Below are 25,843 nucleotides of genomic sequence, written 5' to 3'. Positions count from 1 at the left end.
CTCTAGTTTGTGGTCATTGTAAGAGTGGGTGGTCAGTGGAAAGAGGCTGACGCATGCAGCACATGGATGATGTAATCCTCCACATCAACAGCAGGAGGAAGTTGAATAGCTGCATTGTAAGCTCTGGATTTTAAATCAGTTTTTCAATCGTTTTACATCAGTCCAGAATGAAATAAAAAAGAGGCAAGAAGTTAAAATAATATATTCACATTTATTTTTTAAAGGTCTATACAAACTTTTGGTCCCAGGTGGATGTGAAGGTCACATGATACATGTCCCATCCTTCAGGTATTTCATGGATTCCATCTGCTGCGTCATTGCCAGAACATCCTGAAAGCCTGTGCTGAGTCCAGACATGTGTTGGAAGTATGCTTCCTTCTCCACCTGCACTGACAGATTGTTGACTCCCGCGTCTTTCAAAACAGCCGTCACCTGCAGTTGGGAAGATGATGAGCTTCTTGAGTGACACTGCCACTGAGGTAGCAGTTGAGCAATTTAAGGGCATTAACTCCATTTGTGACCAAAATGAGCAGAGCACAGGCTCAGTTAAAAGGATAAAGAGCTTAGAGCTCCACCTACTGGACGAAGACAACAAGACTACCTAAAGGTACTGTAAGGGGGGGCAATGTGCTTTTCTTGTAGAGGACGTTTTGTTTTTTGATTTACAAACATATTTGTTCCAGTTACTTTAAACGCTTCAGTGATTGAAAGGCACAGCAGCCAAGTTCTTGTCACACTTAAAAAGTACAATTTGGAGCGTGGCGGCCACTTGGTAACACTTCACTAGCTATAAGGTTTAAAATTCAATTCTGATGCAAACCAATTCAATGACTAGAAAAACTGAAAAGAAATCACTGCTGCAGCACCTTATGGGACTTGTATTGTAGTTTGAATGGTGCAGTTCTTGTCCACTATGAACTGACCTGCTGGACGATTCTCTGCTCCACCACGTCCGACATCACCTGCAGGTGTATGGTCCCTGCGAGTATGTTAGCTGAATGCCTCCAGAAGTGGGGGTCTCTGTAGGACAACACTCCCTCAATCTTCTCCACCTGAGACAGAAGAGTTTTGTTATCCCATATTAATGTCATCCACATACTTTCATGAGGCTATAAAAGCACACAGTTACCTTCTCCAGTGCCTTGTTGAGTTCCTTCTCGTTCTCTGGAGGAGTCCTCAGGAGCAGGACCTCGCAAGCATCTTTCAGAAGTGGAATGACGCTGAGGAAAATGAGTGTGGCGATAAAGAGGGAGCAGATGGGGTCAGCTATGAGCCAGCCAAACTGCCTGATGAGGATCGTGGAGATGATGACACCGACACTGCCCAGGGTGTCGGCCAGCACGTGAAGAAACACACCTGCGTGGGGAAGAAAATCTCATCCTCTGTTGGTTTCAGTGCCAGACCCTGGACTCAAACCTCTCATGTTGGCGTTCATGCCTCCGCCCCCTGAGCTGTGAGAGTGGCCGTGACCACCGTGGCTGTGTCCATGTCCATGTCCCCCATGAGAGTGGCCATGACCACCGTGACCATGCTCGCCGTGGGAATGGCCGTGGTGGGAGTGACCGTGGTCGTGTGTTGAGCAGGCTTTTCCTCCATGAGAGTGAGCGTGACTGAACGCACAGATGCCCACCAAATTCACCAACAAACCTCCGACTGACACTGGCTGTTGAGGACAGACACAAGCACATCTTTACTGGTCACCATTAATACCTTGGAGGAGATTAAATCTAATTCTAAATTCAACAGAACAAGAAGAAGGGGCGTCCTTCTTTGGTAAAGCAGTTTGCTGTTTCGGTGTTTGTGTTTGTATTAAACGTAAAGAAGTCAGCCGAGAAGAACAAAAGAGCTTCCATAGATCTCTATAGAATAAACAGCAGGGCACTTGAACTCACCGTCAGCATGTCTGTGTTTATATTCGGAGGATCCACCAGCCGAGTGATGGACTCCACAAACACAAAGAAGGCGATGACCATTAGGAACAGACCGTTGATGAATCCAGAGAGGATCTCAACTCGACCATATCTGTGAAAGTACATTGAGTATAAAATTACTTTTATGTTCAAGCTCGATATAGAATTTAATTGTACCCGTATGAGAAGATCCTGGTGGCTTTCCAGCGGGTCATGAGGGCAGCAAACAGGCCCAAGACTAAGGCTGAGCAGTCGAACAGCATGTGGAAGCCATCAGAGATAAGACCCAGACTGTTGGTCCAGACGCCATAAAACAGCTCCACAAAGGTGAAAGCCTAAAACACGTGAACCACATGTTACACCTCCAACACTTGACTTGACTGAATTTGGCTATATGAATATATTATGACCACGTTTTAGCCCAATTTTAACCACATATCTCAACAGCTATTTCAGACATGTTATCGACGGAATGTGTTCGCACCAGGTTGAGGCAGAGGAAGTAGAAGATCTGTCTGGAGTCGTACTCTTCCAGAATCTGCTTCAGTGAGTCTTTGATGAATCTGGGGAGGGACTGTGAGGTGTGCTGCAGGGCGTCGCCCATGAAGTTGTAAAGTGGGGTGCCTTCAGGGGAGTAGCCCACCAGTGTGCCCTTCTGACCTTTCCTTGAGGGTGACGACAGGACACCGGATGCTGAATAGAAACATGTAGTGAGTGCTTTAGTTTCCCTCGATCAGATTCAGACAGCTTTACCCAGGATGAAGAAGATGGCGCTGACGAGCACGCCACCGGAGAGCACGTGCTCTGTGCTTATCTGCTGCGGGGGTTTGCTCATGGAGCGCAGCTGATCTGTGAACGGGTGGGTCCAGAAGTTTGCCAGGAGCAGGCCGCTGAAGAGGAGAGCAGCGGTGCCATAGCGCGCACATCTGGGCGCCTCCATCTTTGCACTGCAGACGGCCTCCACGTAGAACTCCAGGATCATCACTGAGAAGATGATCATGGCGAAAGGCAGGAGGAGGGAAGACCAGGACTCCACTTTACTCTGAGGATATGGACATGTTGAGTAATGCAGCACAGGAAATTGAACATTTCCTCCTGCACTCACGTCTGTGGTGGCGGAGAGCACGACCACCCAAGGCAGCAGCACGATCGCAGAAACCAGGTTATCCAGCGCGTAGAGTCGTTTAGCCCCGCCAATTTCCACGGCCAACTTCCTGGAGACCGTATGGAAGCCCACCTTCAAGCACAGGGAGACCACCAGCAGCACGACGCCACCCTGACCGGATCAGAGATGCATTATAGAGCGAAGACGACACCACAGATTTTGAAAACATTTGTTGACAACACAATGGCTCACTTTATGGTCGGCGACTCCCAGAAAGGCAATGACAGTGTAGAGAAAATGTGTGAGCGTGCTGTCATGATGCCCCTCAGCTAAAATGGGGAGAAGTTAAGGAGAAAAACCACCAATACAAGTAAGTGATGGTTACGAAATGTTTAAGGATACGGTGCTCTGCCATTTTTGCCATGAGGTCATCGTTGTCAAACAGAAGAAGGCAGATGACAGCGATGATGAAGAGTGCAGCGCCTCGAGTCTGCTGGGAAGTCAATGAGGTTATATGGGGTTTCAGGATCATGAACAAGTAACAATGATTGCTCCCACCTTAGAAGGTCCTCCGCCAGAGCTTGTAAACAGAACACCCAGAAGAGCGATGACCACCACGTCGCTGTGCTCGAAGAGCAGCAGTGTCCTTCACAACACAAGAGAATGCATTCATGCATAAATGTGTTTTATATTCATTGTGTTTAACAAAAGGCAGCTTAATAAAACAATACACAATGGTGTTGCTCGGTGGCGTTACCTCAAAGGTCCACACAGGGTCAGCCCAAAGAAGCCCAGAAGGGATATGATGCAGCTGAAGACAGCATGCTTTAGTAACTTTATCCACTGTGGAGACATAAACAACCAGTTATTTGGAAACCTTTATGCGGCAACTATATTTGTAAGGAAACAAACCTGTCTTTTAGAGATGGCTTTACCGGACGAGAATGGCTTTTGGACTAAAAGAAGAATAACTGCACTCCTAAAACAAAACAGATGACACCGCTAAGTATCAGAGTCACTCAAAGTAAACCTCAGCAACTATTAGATGGCACTCACCCCAACTTGAGAATAAATATAAACTGCACAATGTGGACTACTTTTAGAATGTCATAGGATTCAAAAATCCCCAGCGCCTTCAGGACTTTGGTGACAACCAGGAGGACGATGTACCTTGTTAGCCTGCAGAGATAAAGATTTGAGCGTGTGTAGGAAATTGGTTAAACACATTGAAAGTAAAGTTGTGACATAAATGGAGGAGGTAGTGGGAGGCCACCGAGGTGCCTGAGGGAAACCCACACAAGGACACACACAAGGATGAGCAGAGCACAAACAGGTTTTGTCCAGGAGTTTCCTCGATCGTATCTTAAACTTCAATGTTGACAATCATTACAACAAAACCAATGTGAGCGTTAATCCGCTCAAACATTCATGGAAATGTTTTGCTTTCTTGCGTCACAACAACCCGACTCGACGTCTCACACTATAAACACTTTACTCCAAATGCTACTGACGAGACCTACCTGGAGTTGGGCACCTCCACCATGCCCAGCTTTCCTCCTGACAGGACGTTGCTGCTGTATTTCTCCTCCATTTTCCTCCGCTTTAAATCCTCTCACACCGTTTCAGACACAGGAACATCACTGTTACCTGACTGTGGTATTTAGCTTTGAGCCCATTTATCGTCGCAGACTCGGACAAGCGGGTTTAACTCAATCACAATGACCCAGTCACCAGCAGTAAACACCAGCGGTCCTGTTGGCTACAAGCTAACTACACTCGGCTTCATCTAATTCCAACTTGACGACCAAAAAAATCCTTCACTTTCAACAAGAACGCAGAAAACTATAGTCACATAAATTAAGGAATTTGCGTCTCCAAAAAGTTACGTTATCACTGTTTTTTCTTCTTTTTTTCATCAAGAAAAACCGGAGCTGTGAAGCGAAAGGCTACTTCCGGACACGGTTTACAATCCACGTCATGCCCAGACACCATTGGTGTGCAGTTCATGTTCCAAGGAAAATGTGGGAAATCCGGCATCCCATGTTGATCGCAGCAGTAGGTAAATAGTTATTATTAAAAATATATCTATAATTGAATGACACGCAAAACCCCTTTTACCTATTTTCTTTTTAGACGTGCTTTATATGGCCGTGAGCACGGATGAGAATGTCCACTCTCTGGTAGATGATCAAGAAATAGATGACGTTGACGTGTGTCTTACCGCCACTGATCTCGTGTCATGGCAAAGTAACATACATTCTACTGTGAGCTAAGTACGTGAATTTAGTTTGGCTAGTTTTTTCACACACAGTAATACACACAAAAAACCACTATGTCTAACCATGGCTTCGTAACTGTTGTCATTCATTGTCTGCAAGCCAGAATATTGCCGACGGTGAAGTCTCTGCGCTTTTGACACTCTGGTCAAGTGTCTCAAAATAATAATCAAATGTGGCTAAATACTAGTACATTTATGATTGTATCTCGAGATATAAAAAAAATATATATCAAGATGACTGTTGTCTCGGGATAAAAAAAAAAGTCATGCATGTCACTTCCAGGGCTGGGTAGTACGACACATAAAAAACATTTTTCAAGATTTTTCATCACAATATTTGAGATTGTGTCAAATGTTAAGGTTGTCCGAACACTTATTTCCTGCCCCCCTATCTGCAGGATAATGTGAAAACCAGGAGGAGCTGATCCTCATCCCTGCCTTTTCAAGCATTTTGATTCGGTGAGTGCTCAGACACAGAGATTCATGAGGACAGATTGTTGGCCATTATTTACTTGACCCTTGACCTTATACACAGATGTGAAAACAAAATCAAATGCCATTGATTTATTCAAACACTTTGTTAATTTAACAGAAACATTTTTCATCTGGAACAGCAGTTTCTCTGCTCATGCTTCCATGTATAAAGATACACTGCTTGTGCTATCTGATGCAATTCTGTTTCTGCTTGTTGTCGCATGAGGAAGCCTCAGTGGGGCCCGCACAGTCCAAGTAACACAGCCTGATAGTGTCCCTCTGTGTCGTGCTGTTGAGACGCAGTGAGTCAGTGCAGCACGTAGAACATCATCACCCGGTTCATCAGATTACCTCAATTTGCTCCTGCAGGGAGATGTCGTACATGGCCCGGTATTCCTCCACGATCTTCTTCAGGTCCACCTCCGAGCGGCTCACCAGCACACGGATGAGAGTCTCCTCACATGTGCCATGGCGCTGTGGGAGCAGCGGGAACAGTCGGGAGGTGAGACAGCTTTCCTCAGTCCGTGTATTTTCTCTTCTCTACATGATCTTGTTTTTTTGTGAGTGGAAACAGTTTGCTTGATAAAGATCGGTTTTGTCATGGGTTTGCATAAATATCAGAACATTTAGATTTAGAAATCATTTCATGATTTAGCTGTACTCTTTATAGATATAACTCATCTGGTGCTACGGATGAAATAGTAGCGTTTCAGTACAATTTCATCTCTTATTTAATCTAATAAATAAGAGTGTGTAATTAAGCTCAACTAATGGCATTTTAATATTTGGCTCCAGGATGATCATACATATATAAATATATAAGTCCTAGCCCTTGGTGAAATACAAGTCCACTGATGCACTGCAGAAGTTGAAATCACAGAACAATGGTTTAAGTAAATGAACAGTATATATATTTTTTTCCACTGCTCTCAGTTCAGAGGTTGAACATGACATGCACACCTCCATAGCCTTGTGAAGCTTCTCAGCGAAGAACGCTGGTGTGTTCCAGGCACATTTCACTGTGGACGGAGACAAATATTACCCAAGATTTGAATTGACTTCAGCCTTGTACTGACAAACAAACAGTGCGTCACAACGCTCACCAATATCGATCATGCAGTCTTCGATGTCCCCCCGCAGCTCCATGTCCAGGGCTTTGGGCAGCGTGACGTCGCTGATGCAGGCATAGCTCTGGAAAGCTCAACGAACAACAACAACAACTTAAAATCAGCTCTGTGTTTATGTAAAGCTCAAAGAAATACTCCAGGGTTGAAGTCAGAACATTGTTTTAAGTAACTTGTTATTTATGTTCCATTCATGATTGAGAAAGAATAAAAGAAATGCTAATCTAACTTGGGAAATTGTAGTTTTGGGGAGTCTTCTCACTGATTTGAACCTGCGCCCGCTGCCTATGTGCTCCTTTGCTCTGAATGAAAACTGAAGGTGAGAATGTCCTCTGCTTCTTTCTACTGTTTTTAACACCTCTGAAAAAGTGGACTCTTAAACTACTAAACTACTTTAATAAGAATCTGTAGTTATATAATTCGAGTTGCGGCTGCTTGAAAAATGATTTATTTCAACAGTGGTTTTGACCCGCTTTGGTCATGTCCTCGTGCTTCTGGGTGTGTCGCTGCTCTGGTTCCACTGGTTTGATCAGGTGTGAATCGTGAAATTGCTCTGACCGCACTTCTTTGTTTTGACTGGATGATTTGATGCACATTTATTCATTTGCTAACTTTCCTTGGACACGGAGAGTTTGTATGAAACTGTGTCTCTGTCTGAAAGGATTTGGTCTCTATGGTCAGATGTGAGCACATTCACTATTATGTTTCCAGCCTTTATCCTCAATGTTACAGCAGCTCTAGTGTTGGATGTTTGAGTACGGACACCAAAGTACAGCAGCGAGTCTTGAAAGCCTTATTTCGTAGTCGTACTTTTAGAGAGCTGTGGTCCACTGCGCCTGGTCAGGATGTCGATGAACACGTTGACGTCGATTCCGTCTGAATCCTCGCCGGCTTCAAAAAGAGTCTGCAGCGTTCAAAACCTTTTGTTAATTCATCAAGTAAATTGTACAAATATAAATATAATAGAAATTTGTTTAATTTAATTTGATTCGCCTCTAAAATTTAATCTTTTAGTCAGACTTTATACAGTGCATTTTAGCAATGTGACGTTACAATGTAACTGTCACGTAAGCCTTCTGCCAAGATTGATATTGGTTTCATAGTTTTTCATTGTCTGTTATTTTTGCAGATACAGCATGAGATTTTAATCAAATATATCTGTAAATGTCGGTGAGCTCACATGTGCATCCTTCCGAGCCTGTTCCAAGTCCACGTCGTGGCACTCGTCCTTGTTGGCCTTCAGCATTGCCAGCAGTGCTGTGGCGAAGTCTCCGCTGGTTTCATCGCGGATCACCTCCTCCAGCGTCACACCATACACTGTAAAGTAACATTTTATCAAATAACAAGACAATGATCGACCCCCTCGTGAAAAGAGCTTCTTCATCACCATCATTTGCAAGTGAACTGACCTTGTTCATACACTTGCTTCAACTCTTCGATCTGCTGGTTTGACCGTGTTGCCAGAACCTCCACAAGGACATCTTCATCAGTGCCCCAGCGCTGACAACAACAATCGTAAAGTAGCATTTTAGCGTTTGGTTGAACCACTTCATCTTTACCGGTGACTGAAAATGTACTTCCTTAAGAAAGGAACTAAATGCTCTTGAAAGGAAAGTGGGAAAGTGCATTGACCGTGTGAGCATGAAAGTGTGAGTATCGGTGGATCACCTTGGTGGCCTCTCTGATCAGGAAGGCATCATAGTGTGCCGGTGGCATCAGCAAAGCCAGGGTGACATCTTCCAAATCAAATCTAAAAGCAGACTTTAGAGCCTGAGTCAGGTCCTGCAGCACAAATATACGCAATCATAGTGTTACTGTGGGTTTCTTTAAGCTTTCCTTCCTAGTAAGGACACATGCGAAAAACACCTCCTTGTGGGGCCATTCTGCCCATCTTGGGGCCCTTTTGCCAGACCTCACAAGGTTAAGCCTCAATTTGAGGATTAAAACTTCAAAATAACTGGTACAGTATAATTGAATTCAAGCTTGGTTCAGAGCACTGGTTAAGGTTAGCCAGTAGTTTTGGTGGGTTAGGTTTAGGGTGAGAGGCTGGAGAAAGCATGAGCCAATGAAATGTCCCCACAAAACATAAAAAATGACGTGTGTGAGCTACAGGTCTCATTTATTAACATTTGCATTTTCGATGTTTGCCACTCAACCATCAACACAAGTCCATTCACCTGCATTCTTTCTTTATCATTAACACAGTAATGTCTGGGCCCCTCACCTCACCAGTTGCCGCCTCATAAACTGCTTTGATCTTCTGTCTCTGCTCATTGTTTCTCTTTACCAGGACTGAAATGATCACGTCTTCATCCACTCCTGCCAAACAGAACTGCATCTTTAGCTCGCTGCACAAACCAACACTTGGGAGGTGGTCAAATAAAACAGCATTTGAAGACGGAAAAAAGAACATGCTATTCAGGTGTTTTTAAGAGGAAAACGGTTGTAAATGTGACGGCAGCTCGCACACCTTTACTTTCAATGGCACTCTGCAGGACAGAAGCGTCACTGCTGGCGTGAAAGTTTGGGTACGCTGCCACAGTCCCATAGAACTTGGGTTTGGGCTTCCCCTTCACCTGAAAGACAGACCCAGTACTTTGTACACTCACTTCACAATAGTGACTGTATTGTCACACAAAATGACTTGTTGAACCAACATTAAAACAATGTATACATTTTGAGATTTTTTGTTTTCATCCCAAGTTTGATATTAGGGTTGGAGCCCTCAAGTTTTCTGACCCATAACAAAGTCATTTAACAGAAAGGTACTAAGTTATTGATATAATAGGATCACAAATGTTAGCTACTGCTCACGTCAGTTTGACATGTGATCTCTACATTCAAATCTGAGAGTCAACAAGAGAAACAAGTTGCGAATGATACTCACAGTGACAGTGTCCTCCTCAGGGTCTCTGTCACGAATGATACTGTTGAAGAATTTCTTGAACATGGACATATCTGCTGATCAAGGTAGCAGTAGACTGAGGACCAAAGAGTATAAATGATGGCGTGTTGCACCCGCGCCTTGGCTCACCTGTGGTCACACCCTGCGCAGTAGATTTGGTTGCGGCTTTTAACGCAGCCGTGGCTCCACCCTTCAGGGCTGAGGATTGTCTGGCATTTCACCCGCAGAGGCTCAACCAATCGTCTGACACTTACCTGCCAGGTGAGATGTGACAGGTTTGGTGACTCTGTCCTGTAGTGCGTTTCACCCCTTCATCAAACAGAATGACTCAGAGAGCTATGTAGGGACAGTCACTACTAAACACTAGACAACAGACTGGAGTTATGAAACCGTGGGGGGAACCAGAACATCTACATTTTCTCATAAGACAGGTAAAAGAGTTGAAACACAAACTAGAGCATTTGCAAATTTCAATGATCACTGCAGCAACACAGCAACATGAATGGGATGGAACTCAAAACGGCTCAAGGATAAGTCATAGAACGGCTCCACAAACTTTATTTCAGAGGAATAAATCCATTGTTGCTGAGGGCAGCAGCTGGTGGTTGCAAACATGTCGCACTTCCAACACATTTACGCTGAGAGCATCTGATGTTGTGCCAGCTGGCGAACACTCAACTGTAGCTACAGAAGGCAGATAACAACAGAAAGACCTTCTGACAGAGTGTACAAATAGAGGATGAATGATAAGCATCTCAAATAAACTCTTGAAGCTTGTTTATTTCACCGCATGCACCAGTATGTGTGTTCTATACATCTGCTGTGAAATCCTCTGTGTAAACTTTAGTGTCAGATAGTTTCAGTCCAGAGTCATGTTTCTTTTCCCTTTTAACTTTGAATGTTGTTTGCATCAATAGGCCCACACCAGTGATGCAGCATTTGTTCCAAAACTAGAGCATCACATCTCAATAGTCAGAGCAAAACAGAGGTTTGCATTAAGTATCAGGTTCTGAAGGGGCAGATTATGGCCTGTGTCAGGTATGAAGGCTTGTTTTCATGTTTGTTTGTGTCTACAGGCGTGACAGCTTCTTGTAAGAATGTCGGTCTTGCGTTAACTTGGGGGCGGCCCTCTTCCACGGCCGGGCCTGGCTCCCCTTGGCCCTGGTCCTCGACTTGCAGGCCCTTGAGTGTTGGGATTGGATGAAGCCAGGGTCACGTCTTTCTGCAGGTTGACGCCTTTTCCAGCCGAACCTGGCTTGGTCTTGGTTGGTTTAGCTTCTGGTTCTGGTTTGTTTTCTGAATGAGAGAACAATTTTGAGTTGGATTGACAACAAAATAAACTATGAACAAAGTGAATTGATTCGCATGTTGGTTCAATGTGTGCTGCCATAGAAAAAGTTCACCATTATCTTTTATTTTGTACACGTTGTACACATTACCTTTTAGCTCTGAACCATTCCTCTGTTTGATCAATCACCCGAAACAGCCGTCTCAAAGTGATCCACATAAGCCTGGTGTAGCTTGTTTCAGCTGGCGCCTGATTGGTTAACATATGTGTGCTTGTTTGCACCCACTGCGGCCTTATGAGGACCGATTTGTGACCTGACCTGAGACTACTCACCTGGCTCAGGCGGAGGAGCCGGTGGTGCGAGGGAGGGGTTTGGAAGCAGGTCTTCCAGGTCCTTCATCACCTGGTTGGTGCTGTCCGTGTTGTTCCGCCGGTTCTTCTCCTCATCCCGAGCCTTTCCATGATCAGAAGATAATTTTAATAGTGACACACACACACACACACACACACACACACACACACACACACACGTACACACACACATGTGTATATATATATATATATCAATGACACATTTTGAAACATAGTTAGTGGTTAAATTATAAATCAAAGTTCAGCAACTGGCACTACATCTTGGGATGGGCAAGCGTAGTTACCATCTGCATCTTCTTCTTCAGTTCCATGTTGGAGTTTTTGTACGCCTCAGACACCGAGTTCAGATAATAAATGGCAAGTCTGCAATAAACAATTGTCATCATTCATTCAGTCATTCATTTAAATACATAAATAATGTAATACAAGCACAACATGTTAATACGTATGTGTGTGTGTGTGTGTGTGTGTGTGTGTGTGTGTGTGTGTGTGTGTGTGTGTGTATACACCCACTTCTGAGGACATTTTGCTTTGTGGGGACATTTTTGCCATGTGTCATTTTGAGGATGAAGACTTCAAAACAACAAGGTCATTATCATTAGGTTTCACTTTGGTTCAGAGTCCTGGTTATGGTGAGCCATGTGTTTTGGATGGTTAGGTTCAGGGTGAGGGGCTGGGGAAAGCAAGAAACATCACAATGTCCCCACAAGGATAGAAACACAAGCGTGTGTGTGCATGTGTTCTTTTTATTCCTATCTTTCTGAGAACCTGTGAATTATTAATTAACAGAGTGAAGACATTTTTGCTGGTCCTCACTTTGTCAAGACTCAATTGAGGGTTAAAACGACAAAATAGCTGGGTTATTATCATATCATTCATGATATTGTTATTCACGCCGGCCATCTTTTATAATTGGTTTTTAGTTTGGTTAAGAGTAAAAGTTTTGCCATTCGTTTTAGATGGTCAGGTTTATGGTGAGTGGCTGGGGAAAGGGTTATGTCAATGTATTTCAATGACGGTCCTCACTAAGATAGGTACGTGTGTGTGTGTGTGGCTGCACTCACACCATGAGCAGAACAGCTGGAATAATGAGTCCAGGATTGGCTGCATAGCTGAACAACGTCCCCATGAAGGCTGGTAGGTCCAGATCAATGGTCTCCATGATCACGTCAAACATCTTTGCCTTCCCACTGCGAACATTCAGTCTGAGACAAACACATACTAAACGCTGCGTTCTCGTGTCCACGCTCTCTCACCTGAATGGGCCGCAGTCGAAGGAGGGGGGCAGCGTCATGATGGTGTAGACCACAGGCAGGAGGCTGAGGAAGAGGATGAGCAGCAGCAGGCCCATGTAGAAGTTGTTGGATTTGGAAGCCTTGAAGACCCTCTCGTGTGGGACGTTAGTAGCCATGACAGCCCAGCACTGATAGTACATGGAGCTGAGCAGGCGGAGGACGTTGATTCCCACCAGACCAGGTGCGTAAAACGCCCCCATCCTGAAAAGCGTCACAAATGGGTCATGGCTGGACAGAGTTCACTCTTACCGCAACTGTTTCCTACAACTGCTTTTCTCTGGTTCAGACATTGATTCCATTCAGTTGAGGCTGAAGGTCTCACCAGATCATGCCTTGGTTGAAGACCAGTCCCAGCACATTCCCGCTGATGTCGAACTCTCCATATGACGGCTGTAAGATTAGACCATTCATTTTCAGTGATCCTTTTTGAGCGTTCAGACGTGTCAGGTGCGGCTCAGAATCATGTGACACTCACAAATCCTGCCTCCAGGTCCCAGCACCAGCAGTAGTTGAGGAAGCGGACGATCACAGCTCGGGCAAAATCGCCGATCAGGATGGTCAGGTACGTGACCTGGATGTCCGACACTGTCAGCTTGACAAACTCCTACAAGTGAAACATCATTTCAGATTGCTCCTTCATCGTGGATTAAAAATGCAAGTGAAACTTGTTCCGTTACAATGCCGACGGCCGTCTCCCAACAGGGGCCCCTGATGACATCTGAGGGGTCCATAGGTGGCGGAGTGGCCTCGGTGTCATTGACCAGGCGTGAGTAGTTGGCATAGTACTCCTTCATTGTCCACAAGGATGTGTTCTTAATGGCCTGCTCTTCTAACAGCTGGGAAGCATGACAAAGGTGACTTCACTCTGAGTTCTGACTGGCACTGCGTTGCCTTACCTTAGAGTTGACTTCATCAAACAGGGCAAACAGAAATGTGTAAAGGTTTCCCAAGAAGAGGGCGAAGATGCGGCCCAGCTGCCACTTGAGGGCGATTCGAGGATGATAGTCCTCCAGCTCAGCGATGGTCTCGAATAGTGGGGGACAAACCAGACCCAAGAGAGACATGATGATCTCCAACTGTGCCACAGAATCAAACCAGCAAATCTATGGGTCTTTGTTTTGGAAACAGCTTTGGAATTGTTTTGCTAATTCTTGAATAATGCAAAGGGAGAATTAGAAAAAGTTCAGCTTAATATAAACTATAAAATATTTCTAAGGTCTAGGATACAGTTAAAACTAAACATTTTAAAGACGATATATAATTACAAAATTGGTGTTAGTAAATATTACAAAGGCTGCTTTAAATGTAATACTACAAAGCATCGTTTTCAAAAAATATCTTATTATAAGGCAAGAAAATGGCGGCAGATAATGATGCAAACATGGATACCTCGTTCTTCTCGTACCAGCTGAGATCATCTCGCGAGGCAAACTCTTGAGATCTCTTCACCACAAAGTAGATCAGGTAGCCGCTGCCTCCGAGGCTGCAGGTGATCAAGAAGTTGGCCAGGACTCTGAGGAATCTCCTGAGATGGATGTTCTCGTCCTTCTGGTTCTCTTGCTCATCCACAATAGACTCCTGGTGTTGGGCCAGACGGTAAAAACACACCGTCCACGCAGTTCAAGTTTACTCGCACTTTTGAAAGAGTGATTGTTTATCTTTAAATAGAGGACATATAAAGTGTCAGGTTCAATAGTTTTAAGCCAGATAAGGCGGCTATCAGTGGAGTTCTCTTCACTCAATATCAATAACTCTGATTTGATTCTAGAAGCTTGTCAAGTTGAAGAACCTTGTCAAGTGCCTAACTGAGTTGTTTCAGAAACCTGATGCGCCACTAACGTGACCATACACCGTCACAACACAATGATGGAGTGTTACTTGTCGGAAGCACGACACCAAAGACAAACACAGCTAACAGAGCTAACAGCTAATGTGGCGTCTCATTTGTAACCTTTATTGACACTCGTAAACTATTAAAGTTGGCTCCTTGGTTAAAAAGTTAGCTAAAAACTAAATGCAGAACCAAACAAATGCTCCAAACTGTAAAGAGAGAAAGAATAACTGTGGTTGTGAAGCGATCTGAGGCAAAGACGGTAAAAGCTCCAAAAGTTCTTGTTTTTGTTTTTCCTACATTGACCAGCAACTTGCAAGCTAGTTTCAAAATACGTGTGAGAACAGTTATTTAAAATAAACAATTCCTGTTTTTTTATATATATATATAGCCCACCCCTCTCTGGAGACTAAGCACTTTAACATTTGGCCGAGGTTCCTTTGGTGGTTAAGAGCCTCTGGATTTTTCAAGGAAAAAGTGTGCTGTGGCTTAAAAAAGGTTGAGAAACACTGCATGAGATCCAGACCATTCTCCTCCATCAGAACGTGTCTTTTTAGGAATCCATGAAGCTGCAGTAGCTACCTTGAAGCTGGTGGTAATGGAGGCGTACTTGTTGTCAGCCGTCTCCGCGTTACCGATCAGGTAGTCCCAGCTGGTGAACATCTTCCAAGCAAAAGTGAACTCTCCTTCCTCCCCGTCACCACCGCCCACATCAGCATTCTTGGCCATTCTGTGGATCAAATGGAAGGGTGTATCACCCTGCCACCCTCAAATCTGAACTCATGTTAACCATATTTTAAGACTCACGTGCGGATAACCACCATCAGGCTGTAGCCGAACGTCCCGATCCCGACCATAAGGTAGGACAGAGGCAGTCGAAACTTCAACAGGCCAATCGTCCTCTGGTTGTTGTAATAGCCGTAGAAAAGGACAGAGTATTTGCAGTAGCCCTAAATAACAGGAGTAGAACAACGCTGTGGTTTTTGCTCAAAATAACATATTTACATATTTGCACATTGAAGTTGTCGCCTGTTTTGAGAGTAACCTGCAGTGTTAGCAATGTTAGATACTTTCTCATTCCTGTATAAACATGGCAATAGCTGGTTTCATTCTAATCTCATCCAGTTACTGCAGGCGACACACTTACGTTGAAGTCCATGAGCACAGAGTAGTCCTGAGCTGTGTCCTGTTCCGCTCTAGGTACAGTCTTCCTGGGTATGGATCCATACGGAAGACCCATCAGAACCTACAGGATACTGCAAATGTTCTGAGGTGGCTTTTGCTTCAGGATCAATGATAAATAATAGAAGTTTATCTGACCTCTGGAATCACCACGAGTCCAAATGTAAAACCGAACAGAACAAGATTCATCCCGTACATCCACCGGAGGAAGATGAAATAAGATGCTACTGAGGACCCAAAGTGACCTTACATGAAGGAGACAAGTCAAACATGTCAACATTCTTCCGCTAGAGGGCTCTGTTAAGCCAACAGAGCTGAACCTACTTTCCACCTCTTTGATCTTCCTCTCCCAGGGGATACAAGCAGTTCTGAAATTCTCAAAATCTCTTTGAAACTTGATCCATTTCTGAGAAAACACTGGCACAGGTAAGAGCCAAACACTGTTTTTGACCGGCCGGTATGAGTCGCACCTTTGTCATCATCACTTTGTAAGCGTACCACTTCCTTCCTTTGCCTTTGCCAAGAGCCCCTTCAAACTTGTCCACAAACTCTTGCGCTTCCCTGTCAGTGAGACACATATTTTCAGCAGGGTGACTTTCACAAACTGAGGAATCAAATCACAAGAGCAGCACTTGAGGTGGACAAGCCTCCTCTTCATCCTCCAGGGCTTGTTCCTGATGGTTGCTATCAGTTTCTTCTTCTCCTCCACCTCCTCCATCAGCTGGGCCATCTCTCCTTCAGACAGCGACTCCTCTTCATCGGAGCTGGAGTCGGAATCAGACGAGCTGTGGATTGGAAACAATGTTGGATACTGTGTACAGAAAACCTGGCAAAATCTATTTGTGCCCAGTGAAGCAAACATTATACATTTAAATAAACCCCAAAGCTCCTCACCTGTCACCTTTCTTCTTTTTCTTTTTCTTGTCCTTTTCATTTTCTTTGTCTTTTCCCTTGTCCTTTCCTTTGGCGTCACCCTTTTTCCCTTTTGCTTCCTGCTCTTCTTTGCCTCCTTTCTTTCCTCCACCTTTTCGTCCTTTCTTTCCTCTCTCCTCCTCGCTCTCTTCATCACTATCTGGGGCCTTTCCTCCTCTCTTCCTATTAGCAGCACCTCCTTTCTTCTTCTTGGGTGCATCACCTTCACTTTCATCATCGTCATCACCAGCACCACCCCGCTTCCTCGCTGGCTTCTTGCCGTTTGCTCCCCTGCGTCTCCTTGGAGCTTCATCCTCCTCATCTTCTTCCTCTTCCTCGTCCTCACTGGCCGGCTTCTTGCCCCGCCCTTTCGCACCTCCTCTGCCCCCTCCCTGCCTCCTGTTCCCTCTTCTCTGTGTCACAGCGTCTGGGTTGAAAAACACACCATGTTATCGGATAGTTCAGAATGGATGTCGCTGTCAAATACTGTCATACTCACCTTCATCATCACTCAGCTCTGCGTCTATTTCTATCCCAACTGCGAAAATGAAGCACAAAAGTGAAGTAATTCTATACTCAATGCCCTAAATTCTCACACAACAAATAACCCCAAACCAGTATTAGCAACACACACACACGTATGTTTGTTTCACTATTTTTGTGAGGACCTCTCATTGGCATCAACCTTTCCCCAGCTTCTCACACTTAACTTAACCATCCAAAACACATGGCTAACCTTGACCTGGACTCTGAACCAAACTTATAATAAACCACTGCCGTTTTCTGGACAGGACATAATGTCCTCACAAAGCAAAATGTCCTCACAAGAACACACACACATGTTTTCTCCAGCCTCCCCCAGTGCTCTGAACCAAACTTACATTCAATTATAATGCCCCATTTATTTTGAAGTCTGAATCATAAAATGGAGGCTTAATCTTGTGGGGACCAGCAACGTGTCCCCACAAAGAGCCCCAAATAGCAAACGGACCCCACAAGGAGGTGTGTTTCCAAGCACTGGTCCCCATACGTACAGCTATACAAGCTTGCTCGCACACACAGACACACATTTTAGTGAGGACCTCTCATTGACATAATGCTTTCCCCAGCCTCTCACCCTCAACTAAACCATCCAAAACACATGGCTGACCAGAACCACAGACACACACACATATTTATGTATGTTTCCTTTATTTCTTATGTATTGTTCTATCAAAAATTGCTGGAGAATGGAGAATAAAGCTGTTTCTCATTCTTAAAACACGCAGCACATTTCCTAATACACGATTAGTTTATCCTCCACAATTCTATACGTAATCCAATCCGGAGTTAAGAACCCATAAAGGATCATGGGATACTTCGCCATAGAAATACCTGAGGAAGAGGGACATGTATTAGCCTTTCCTACAGACTCGGCTACCAAGACTCAGTGGGCTGAGTTTGTATTTCAAGCTGCCAGCTAGTCACACCGCTGAAGGCGCCCTTTGGAAGGTCTCACATGGAAACCTGGGTTTATTGACACGGCACTCATCTGTAAGCAAGATGTAGTTTCCTGGTGTTCATACTCGCAGAGATCTAAGAAGCACATAAGTCTGACAAGGAATGAGAAGATTCTGACGTTGAAGAGGACAGAAACTAAACCTTGAGCACTGTCAATTTACAGTAACTATAATATATACAACAATAACTATAATAAAGATGTTATTATTATTATTATTAGTAGTAGTAGTAGTAGTAGTATTATTAGTATTAGTATTCGTATTAGTATTATTATTATTATTATTACTAGTAGAATTAATTTCACCCAGCTGGCAACTCTGAGCTTCCGTAGTACCAGGCTCTCTCCATGCAGCAAACATTTCACTGTAGAACGTTTTGCCATCGTGACTTGCAGGTTTCATTTAAAAAACCCTAATGCAACACTTTTTAATGACTTTTAGTAAATGTAACTTGGTCAAGTCAAACGTTTAGCATTTTATTTTAATGCAAACCCAATATATGAGTGAGTGATAACAGAATAAATATATGCAGGAAATGACCCGTTTAAATAAAAATGAACTACTTCACACAACAAAATCTATATTTAACCAGTTGAAAGATCAGTGGATACTTCAACTTCAGTGAACTGACAACATTCTATATTTGATCAAGATGGCTGACAGGTTAAAACATGACTAACAATTTGCATTTCTTACAATGAGTGTCCAATTTAGTCCAGGAGCAACAGACTCCTTCACGGCTTTGAGCACAATTCAAGCATTGTGTAAGTGATGACTGGTAATTACAAGGTTATTATCAGGTCGCCCTGCCATCACACAGGCAAGACAAAAGACAAAAACCTTAACTTGAACTTTGGTAACACAACTCTTCCTTCAGCTTACCTTCCTCCATTGCAGCTACGTCCCTTTTTCGGGGCATGATTAGAAACCGTTGAGTCTGAGGAGTCTTGAGTCCGATGTCGCAAGGCAACTCTTCTCTTCTCTGAATCCCAGCCAGCACCCAACTCGGGTATCTCTCACCACGTCACCATGACAACTGCTGCACGCGCCGAGTGCCAGCAGACAAGCATCGCCTGATGGTGCGGAAAATTAGTGAGCAAACCTTTCTTCAGACGTTCTAGATCAGGACACACAGATGTTTGTGTTCTCACGACAACTACATGTTTGATACTAGTCCTTTTGCTACTTACTTTCACTGTAAATGGCTTAAAACAGATCCCCTTCTATCTTAAGTGGTGGATAAACTCTCACTTGTCTGGCTGCTGTCTACCACACAGGCTTAGATTTCCATACTCTCAGGCCACTGCAGAGACACTTGACACCACCGTAAACTGTGAACACATGAACTTTTTACTTAGTTTGTTCTTAACATTCTAGTGGTCAGGAATCAGCGGAGCTCATCTGCGCGTAGAAAAGAAAAAACACACACCTCATTGAATAATAGAGTAGAGATCAATTTTCACATCCAAAATGATTCCATTACACAGTATTCAGTTTCCACAGGTGATCACATGCTCTTAGAGGTGTACAGGTGACACATCTGGTCTGAGAACTGAGAGGATCCAGTTTCCTGGCTATCATTTATTCACAATTTTGACAGCTCCTCGTGTATGAAAGAAATACTCAAAACCTAAGATTCAGTTAGGCAAACAATGCAGGAGTCGAACCGACAAATGAGGCAACAACTTTTTAGGGGTGATGAAGGATGCAATCCAAAATGAAACCACTTTGTTAAAAAATAATTTTAGCTCACTGAAATGTAACATCACAAAACACAAGTAAATCCAGTTCACAAAATGTGTAACTTTGTACGGTGGGAGCTATCACAAGTATGAGTTCCATTGAAGTCCATGACTAGTGAGGGCAATGCCTGAAAGGAAGCCCAGGCAAGAGGTCTTCAGATAAGCGGGTATTTGTTTTGAGCACAGAGGGATGTGGATGAACGAGTCGTCTCTTCACGTGTTTCTTCTTAATCCTATTCACCCTGCTGGACAGAGGAGTTGCCGTCACGATGTGACTTACTGGAGTCATGCAGCAATAGATCCTGTTTCTTCACTCTTAAACCACACTGGCAGCTTGGTTTCACATCAACGTGAAGCTTGTGCACGCATCAATGTGCTTCTTTTTATATATTTGTTTTGAAATTAAAATTCCAATTTACTGTCAAAAACTAAGTCAACATTCAATTCTGATCCACAGAATTTAAGAATTCAAGTACAGTTTTCAAATGATACTTGTTCAAAGTGATGTTCATAAGAAGACAGCTGGGTGTGTGAAATATGCTGTTTTGGTCATTGTGTTGTTGACTGCTAAATGACGCATCTGAAGGTTTGTGAACATTTTTTTTATTTACATCATACAATTTATTCTGCATTATTGGAGGGTTTCACACAACACACGTTCGTCTTCCTATCTTAATGAGCACCATCAATGACATAATACTTGCGCCACCCTCTCCCCAGGAAATCTAACCATCTAAAACAACTGGCTAAACGTAACCTTTACTCTTTGACAAAGTAAGATCCAGTTATAACATCCCAGCTATTTTGCAGTTTTAACCCTCAAAAAGAGGCTTGACAAAGTGATGACCGGCAAAAATGTCCTCACTCTACTCTGTTGATTAAAAACCTCATAAAGGTTCTCACAAAGATACGAGTATAAGTCCCTGTGGGGACATTGTGAGGTCTCATTGCCATAATGCTTTCCCCAACCTCTCACCCTAAACCCAACCATCCAAAACAAATGACTAAACTTAACCAGGACTTTGAACCAAACGTAAACCTAATGTCATGACCCACTTGTTTTGAAATTTTCATCTTCATGTTTTGTCAAGAATTGGTCCCCGCAAAGTAGACGCACGCACACACACGTTTGTATTTCTATCCTTGTGGACACACATAGCAGATGTAGAAAAAAAGTCGTACAAACTTGCATAACTAAAGGGGGAAATAACCCAAATGTATACAGCTCAAGCAGCCCCACAAAGTAATGAAAAATGATGAATAATTGTGACTACTTCTCTCTAACATTCTTCGCATCACACCATGTGACATTGCAAGCACACTGTTAAAACTAATGGAAAATGATCAGTAAGATCAGTGGAGCTACCTGTCTTTCAAACAGAAAAAATGAAATCAGTTTAATGAAAAACAATCGACAAGTATCAATGATATGAACTTTTAATATCCAGATCCAAACAGTTATTATTGTTGCTGCACAAAACACAGGAGGGATTGATCGATTCAGAAGATCCCGCATCCACTATTGTCCTTTCAGCAGAAACGTGACTCACAGGCAGGTACAGACTGGGTTCCAGGGAAGCAGTTATCATTCACGGTAGTTAAGTGGGCTGACATCGGTCAGGCCAAACTCACCCGACAAAGGCCAAACAAGGGAAACAAGTTATCTACTTTGCTACTCAAGCCAGCAGAGAGCAAGCACAACATCAACGACGCCTGTTGGCCAACAGCAGTAACAGTCTGAAGAGTCCAAACACACGAAAATACTTCACACCTTCATCAACGTAGCCCACAACCTGCAGCAGCCTCCTCTCTAACACACACACGCGCGCACACACACACATCACATGCACACTGGAATCAACACAACTCCCAAAGGTTTCTAACTCACAGATAAGAATACAAACGTTCGTGCACTTCGAGTGTGAAGCAACAGCAGGTCCTTTCGGGGCAACAGTTGCGCTCAAGTCCACTTGTTGAGAAACCAATCAGTCCATGGATTCAGGCAGACCATCTTCTCTTCATATTCTCTGGATCTTCTCAGCCATAACAACAGGGTTTTCCTTGCGAATTTTGGCTGCAGCTTCAGCTTTGTAGTCATAGGGACAATTGTGCTTGTCTGAGTAACGGTGGATTCCACAGAAAATATTGCCGCAGCGGCAGTCGAAACCTGTGGGGAACAGTAATTATGTTAGGGAAACAGACCAAGTGGTAACAACAGAGCGACACGATATGATAAAAGATGATATGACGACGTGATTAATCCTTCCTGGGGAAATTTGACATGTCACAGCAGCAAATACTAAAAACAAATTACACACTAAACATGAACGATTTACAAAACTGACAGTACATAAAACAGCAACATACCGCACAGTTTAACATAAATCAGCACTATAAAATGGACATTAAAAAATAACTATAAATAAATAAAATAGATTTAAAAAATAGAATAACGCTAGAAAAAATGAGCATTGTGCAGCCTGGTAGCAGTGGGCAGGGCAATGCTCCTTCATGCAGCAAGAATGGACGACAGTGACAGTGCTGTATATGTGATATCTGAAGCAACTTCACTTACCTGTGAGTCCAACTTTTTTGCGGCACATATTACAGCGATTCTTTTTGGGTTTGAGGGGTTCAGGAGCAGGAGGCTGTTGACTACCAGATGTGGACGTTGTAGGCTGACTCATCACTGAAAATACAAAAAAAACAAAGGAATTTAATATTTCTGTTGCATCTCTGCTCCAACACCAAGTATAAATAGAATATCAATGTTTGGGTGAGATACATCATCAACATCCTATTTGTAATGGTGTGGTAATCATTAATGTCATAACAGGAATGAGACAGAGAGATAATGACCTATCAAGAAGAAATCCGGTTTAGAAAATCGTGCATTTTTGTTTAAAACCACAAAACAATGAACTGCTAACCAGCCACTATTTTGATAGGTGACAAGTCAATGACCACCTTAATGGTTAGTCGACAAGTCGACATACAACGTGCGCAGAAGCATGAAGACAACAATATTCCTGATGTTGTAAAAAGGAAAATAAATGGAAACAATGTTATAGTGCTAAATAATGTTCTGAAACTTTATATATGATTTTAAATTGCTCAAAATGTTGCCATGCTTTCATGGTTTTGATCACAATTGTCCCGGAGACACAGCCACTGCTCAATACACATTTATGCTTCAATCGTCAACTAACAGCATGTACTTCATGAAAACAGTATGAATAAATACCTGGGTCTGTCAACTCCACGTTGCTCCCTGATGCAGCCTTCTCCTCGCAAGACAAACTCAGCTCAGTCATCTGATGTGTGACAGACACTCCACTGTTGGAACAAATGGAAGCAAAGTTGGGAAAAACCTCGTCACGGTGAGGATAAAAGCAAGAGATGGGTGACTGCCACAACATGAAACACTGACTTTTCAAAGCTTGTCAATTCTGGGCTTTTATTAAGTAGTTTCATCAGGGTCGATAAGATTTTCATGCATTTCATCAGTTAGCTCTATAATAAACAGTTTCATGGGCCACACCTGGTCCATAACTGATGACACACAATAGAAATGCTTTATCAGTTTGAGTTACTAGTTGACAATAGTTGTCTGGTTGGCATGGGTGGCGAACTAAAACACATGCCTAAATTCACTCATCACATCGGCAATACCTGAAGCTTTCAATGGCAGCAGCTTCTACAGATGTCGCAGCGTCTGCTGCTTCCTCGGCAGCAGCCACTGCAGCAGCAGCAGCGTTGTTCAAGGAAGCCTCCAACCGCTGAATGGCAGACACTTCAACAGCAGAGCCACCGCTGCTGCCTAAAAGTGAAGAAGATCGGCAGGTAAACATCAAGACAGTGAGGGGGGGCATGATGAGTTTAACATGCAAGACAAAACAAGTCTTACCAATGGGGGCCATGGAATTAATTCCTCCATTGTTCTGTCTGGACAAGTGCTCCTTGTGGCAAACAGAGCACATGCCATTTGTTCTTGGGTTACCGTAGAAACCACAGCCAGTGGTACAAAGAACAGGAACCGGACTTTGGTTGGTCTCTTGGGCCATCGTTTTGGCTGCTGGATGCGAAAGTGACCTGGAGAGAGGGAAATAAAAAAGTACAATATACGTTTTTGGACACATGAATTTGAATATCAAGTCATTGTCGACACATTTTAATATCCACTTAACTATTTACAACTTCACCTGCACATTAAATTCTTGTAAAAATGTATTGATAAAACCAGCATTGCTGTATAGTGGAGTGTGAATCGGATGCATTTGTAATTAACGCTTGCGAATGTATATTTTGTATAACTGATATTTAACACGCAGTATTGAACGCAAATGGGGGAATAAAGATATTTTTACTACAATTTGCTACGCGTCTCCTGGGGTACTGTACTTAACATAAAGAGCTACGGACAAAGTCAAGCCTGTTTGTTTACGAGACAAAGGCCAAGCGCACACATGACCGTTGTTCTAAATGTTGTAACATTTTGGGAAGGACGTTGTACATACGTTTACGCTTGTAAACTAAATGCTAAATACATTCTCCGACATAATACACAGACTTAAAACCGCCTTGGGGCGGTTCAAAGATAAGCACTGGGCCACATTCGAGAAATTTACTGAGTCATGCTAGCAAGCTAAGGTAGCCAATAAAGGTACATTTTTTAAATAATCGTTAACATCGATGGTGAACTAACAATCTATATGGAGAAAACAACACACGTCACACACGAAGTTAGTAACAACACTTTAACTTGTCCGTATTAGAGCCAACACCAGCTACTCGTGGCTACATTGCAGCAGATGCTAACAAGTAGCTTTAAAGGGAAAACTAGCCAAGGCCGTTGTTCTATGACTGGACTCCCAAATCACTCATATTTTAAAACAACCGTTTGAGACAACCGACTTGTGTTGAAAAGAGGATTGGAAATTATTTAGGCTAAAAAAATAACGTGTTAATCCAAAGGTTTAACTGCGGTCATCGCATGTGTAAATCAATTTACGATTACTGAATAAGGCTCGACGAACAAGTTTTCCGAACAAGTATGAAGACAAACAGTGAAGACGAACTCTTAAAGTCGACGCCTTTGTGACTTTTGATTAAAATAAAAACATTCGGCTGAGAAACCTTACCTTGAGGCGGATAAAGGTTCGTAGACAGACTTGTTGGGGGGGCTGACAGTATTTTTCCCTGTTTTGAAAACGAAATTAAAAAGAACTAGGGCCGTCTAGGTTAGTCGCCGACGTCGATCTTTTATCGTTCTTCCCCAAATGTGGCTCGACTAATTTTGTTGACGTCATCTCATTTGTGATTGCATCTGTTTTGTTCAACGTGTTTGCGTTAGTCCATCCGGTGACGTCACCAGGATCCGTAAGCCACGTCTCTTCTTCGTCTTGTTGTTGCAATACTGGTTTGTTTGTATAGCGCCCCCATCTGTACATTATAGAAAAAACACCGACATACGGCGAAATGTAAAAAAAAATGTTTCAGATATAAGACCATTTGTATTTTGTTTATGGTAATTATATTTCGTAGTAGTATAATTATATAGTTAGTAGAGTGACAGCGTACTTATTTGCTACCAATTTAAACAAACGTCAAACTAGTTCACATTGAAACTAAATATATCCCTATTTAAAAACGAGCACATTTTAACAAAAGCTGTGATAATATGGATGAAAATACAGTATTTGTGCCATTTCAGTTTTTGCTTGCCAATTGTAATGGTTTACTTTATTGAAAGTTACATGTGCCAAACAAAGTGAAGGGGCAAGGTATTTGGGGAGTAAAGTTAGTGTAAAAGTTAAAAAAAAATAAAAATAAAAAGAGAGCGAGACCAAAAGTGGATGTATTAATTAAGTTGAACTAATTAGAAAACACAAAGCAGGTGTGCTTGACCTATTAGGAGCATGAGCCA

At 43.1% G+C, this 25,843-nt stretch overlaps 4 protein-coding genes and 1 long non-coding RNA gene across 6 annotated transcripts; 1 reads left to right on the top strand and 4 right to left on the bottom strand.

Moving 5' to 3' along the window:
* Nucleotides 1-189: 189 nt before the first annotated feature.
* slc30a5 (solute carrier family 30 member 5) lies at nt 190-5,003 on the bottom strand. The gene is made up of 16 exons (XM_053851836.1): nt 4,536-5,003; nt 4,072-4,194; nt 3,928-3,994; nt 3,773-3,858; nt 3,574-3,661; nt 3,418-3,505; nt 3,268-3,344; nt 3,016-3,186; nt 2,664-2,952; nt 2,395-2,603; nt 2,088-2,245; nt 1,893-2,022; nt 1,417-1,663; nt 1,130-1,356; nt 924-1,052; nt 190-432 (listed from the first exon to the last, which is right to left on the bottom strand). The coding sequence occupies exons 1-16, from the start codon at nt 4,604-4,606 to the stop codon at nt 262-264; spliced, it is 2,331 nt and encodes a 776-aa protein (XP_053707811.1). The 5' UTR covers nt 4,607-5,003; the 3' UTR covers nt 190-261.
* On the top strand, nt 4,556-7,133 carry LOC128751096 (uncharacterized). 2 transcript variants are annotated; one of them, XR_008413224.1, is made up of 5 exons: nt 4,556-5,074; nt 5,692-5,752; nt 5,994-6,069; nt 6,114-6,269; nt 6,908-7,133. It is a non-coding gene; the product is annotated as an uncharacterized LOC128751096 (long non-coding RNA). The 2 variants fall into 2 exon arrangements; XR_008413223.1 differs by lacking the exon at nt 5,994-6,069 and having other exon boundaries at nt 6,137-6,269.
* Nucleotides 5,787-9,925, bottom strand: LOC128751091 (annexin A1-like). Its single transcript, XM_053851890.1, has 11 exons — nt 9,779-9,925; nt 9,362-9,467; nt 9,116-9,210; nt 8,560-8,673; nt 8,301-8,391; nt 8,072-8,208; nt 7,702-7,795; nt 6,871-6,966; nt 6,728-6,786; nt 6,119-6,241; nt 5,787-6,056 (listed from the first exon to the last, which is right to left on the bottom strand). The coding sequence occupies exons 1-11, from the start codon at nt 9,845-9,847 to the stop codon at nt 6,000-6,002; spliced, it is 1,041 nt and encodes a 346-aa protein (XP_053707865.1). The 5' UTR covers nt 9,848-9,925; the 3' UTR covers nt 5,787-5,999.
* A 479-nt stretch (nt 9,926-10,404) lies between these two features.
* Nucleotides 10,405-19,094, bottom strand: tmc2a (transmembrane channel-like 2a). The gene is made up of 20 exons (XM_053878274.1): nt 19,058-19,094; nt 17,176-17,214; nt 16,659-17,103; nt 16,397-16,549; nt 16,235-16,325; nt 16,089-16,170; nt 15,903-16,009; nt 15,730-15,828; nt 15,390-15,532; nt 15,165-15,312; nt 14,141-14,329; nt 13,648-13,827; nt 13,429-13,587; nt 13,227-13,355; nt 13,074-13,141; nt 12,713-12,952; nt 12,521-12,646; nt 11,741-11,819; nt 11,418-11,538; nt 10,405-11,092 (listed from the first exon to the last, which is right to left on the bottom strand). The coding sequence occupies exons 1-20, from the start codon at nt 19,092-19,094 to the stop codon at nt 10,908-10,910; spliced, it is 2,820 nt and encodes a 939-aa protein (XP_053734249.1). The 3' UTR covers nt 10,405-10,907.
* Nucleotides 19,095-20,514: 1,420 nt separating this feature from the next.
* On the bottom strand, nt 20,515-25,297 carry LOC128762734 (AN1-type zinc finger protein 5-like). The gene is made up of 6 exons (XM_053871196.1): nt 25,059-25,297; nt 23,825-24,009; nt 23,590-23,737; nt 23,162-23,253; nt 22,493-22,606; nt 20,515-22,084 (listed from the first exon to the last, which is right to left on the bottom strand). Exons 2-6 carry the CDS (start codon nt 23,979-23,981, stop codon nt 21,936-21,938), a joined length of 660 nt encoding a protein of 219 aa, XP_053727171.1. The 5' UTR covers nt 23,982-24,009; nt 25,059-25,297; the 3' UTR covers nt 20,515-21,935.
* Nucleotides 25,298-25,843: the final 546 nt, after the last annotated feature.

Source organism: Synchiropus splendidus, chromosome 1 (assembly GCF_027744825.2).
Source record: "Synchiropus splendidus isolate RoL2022-P1 chromosome 1, RoL_Sspl_1.0, whole genome shotgun sequence".
NCBI lineage: Eukaryota > Metazoa > Chordata > Actinopteri > Syngnathiformes > Callionymidae > Synchiropus > Synchiropus splendidus.
Note: the sequence above shows the minus strand (reverse complement) of the source record. Positions and strands in the feature narration are given on the sequence as shown.

Coding starts and splice junctions, on each gene's coding strand:
- slc30a5 (XM_053851836.1), bottom strand. CDS start 4,606: ATGGAGGAGAAATACAGCAGCAACGTCCTGTCAGGAGGAAAGCTGGGC. Junction 2,953..3,015: donor TGCTCTCCGCCACCACAGAC/GTGAGTGCAGGA, acceptor CCATATCCTCAG/AGTAAAGTGGAGTCCTGGTC. Junction 2,023..2,087: donor ACCAGGATCTTCTCATACGG/GTACAATTAAAT, acceptor GTACTTTCACAG/ATATGGTCGAGTTGAGATCC.
- LOC128751091 (XM_053851890.1), bottom strand. CDS start 9,847: ATGTCCATGTTCAAGAAATTCTTCAACAGTATCATTCGTGACAGAGAC. Junction 8,674..9,115: donor ATGAGGCGGCAACTGGTGAG/GTGAGGGGCCCA, acceptor TTTGTGCTGCAG/GACCTGACTCAGGCTCTAAA. Junction 6,967..7,701: donor TGGACCACAGCTCTCTAAAA/GTACGACTACGA, acceptor TTGTTCGTTGAG/CTTTCCAGAGCTATGCCTGC.
- tmc2a (XM_053878274.1), bottom strand. CDS start 19,094: ATGCCCCGAAAAAGGGACGTAGCTGCAATGGAGGAAG. Junction 15,829..15,902: donor GACTCGTGGTGATTCCAGAG/GTCAGATAAACT, acceptor AGTATCCTGTAG/GTTCTGATGGGTCTTCCGTA. Junction 14,330..15,164: donor CCATTACCACCAGCTTCAAG/GTAGCTACTGCA, acceptor GCCCAACACCAG/GAGTCTATTGTGGATGAGCA.
- LOC128762734 (XM_053871196.1), bottom strand. CDS start 23,981: ATGGCCCAAGAGACCAACCAAAGTCCGGTTCCTGTTCTTTGTACCACT. Junction 22,607..23,161: donor CGTGGAGTTGACAGACCCAG/GTATTTATTCAT, acceptor TTGTATTTTCAG/TGATGAGTCAGCCTACAACG. Junction 22,085..22,492: donor CAAAAAAGTTGGACTCACAG/GTAAGTGAAGTT, acceptor TGTTCCCCACAG/GTTTCGACTGCCGCTGCGGC.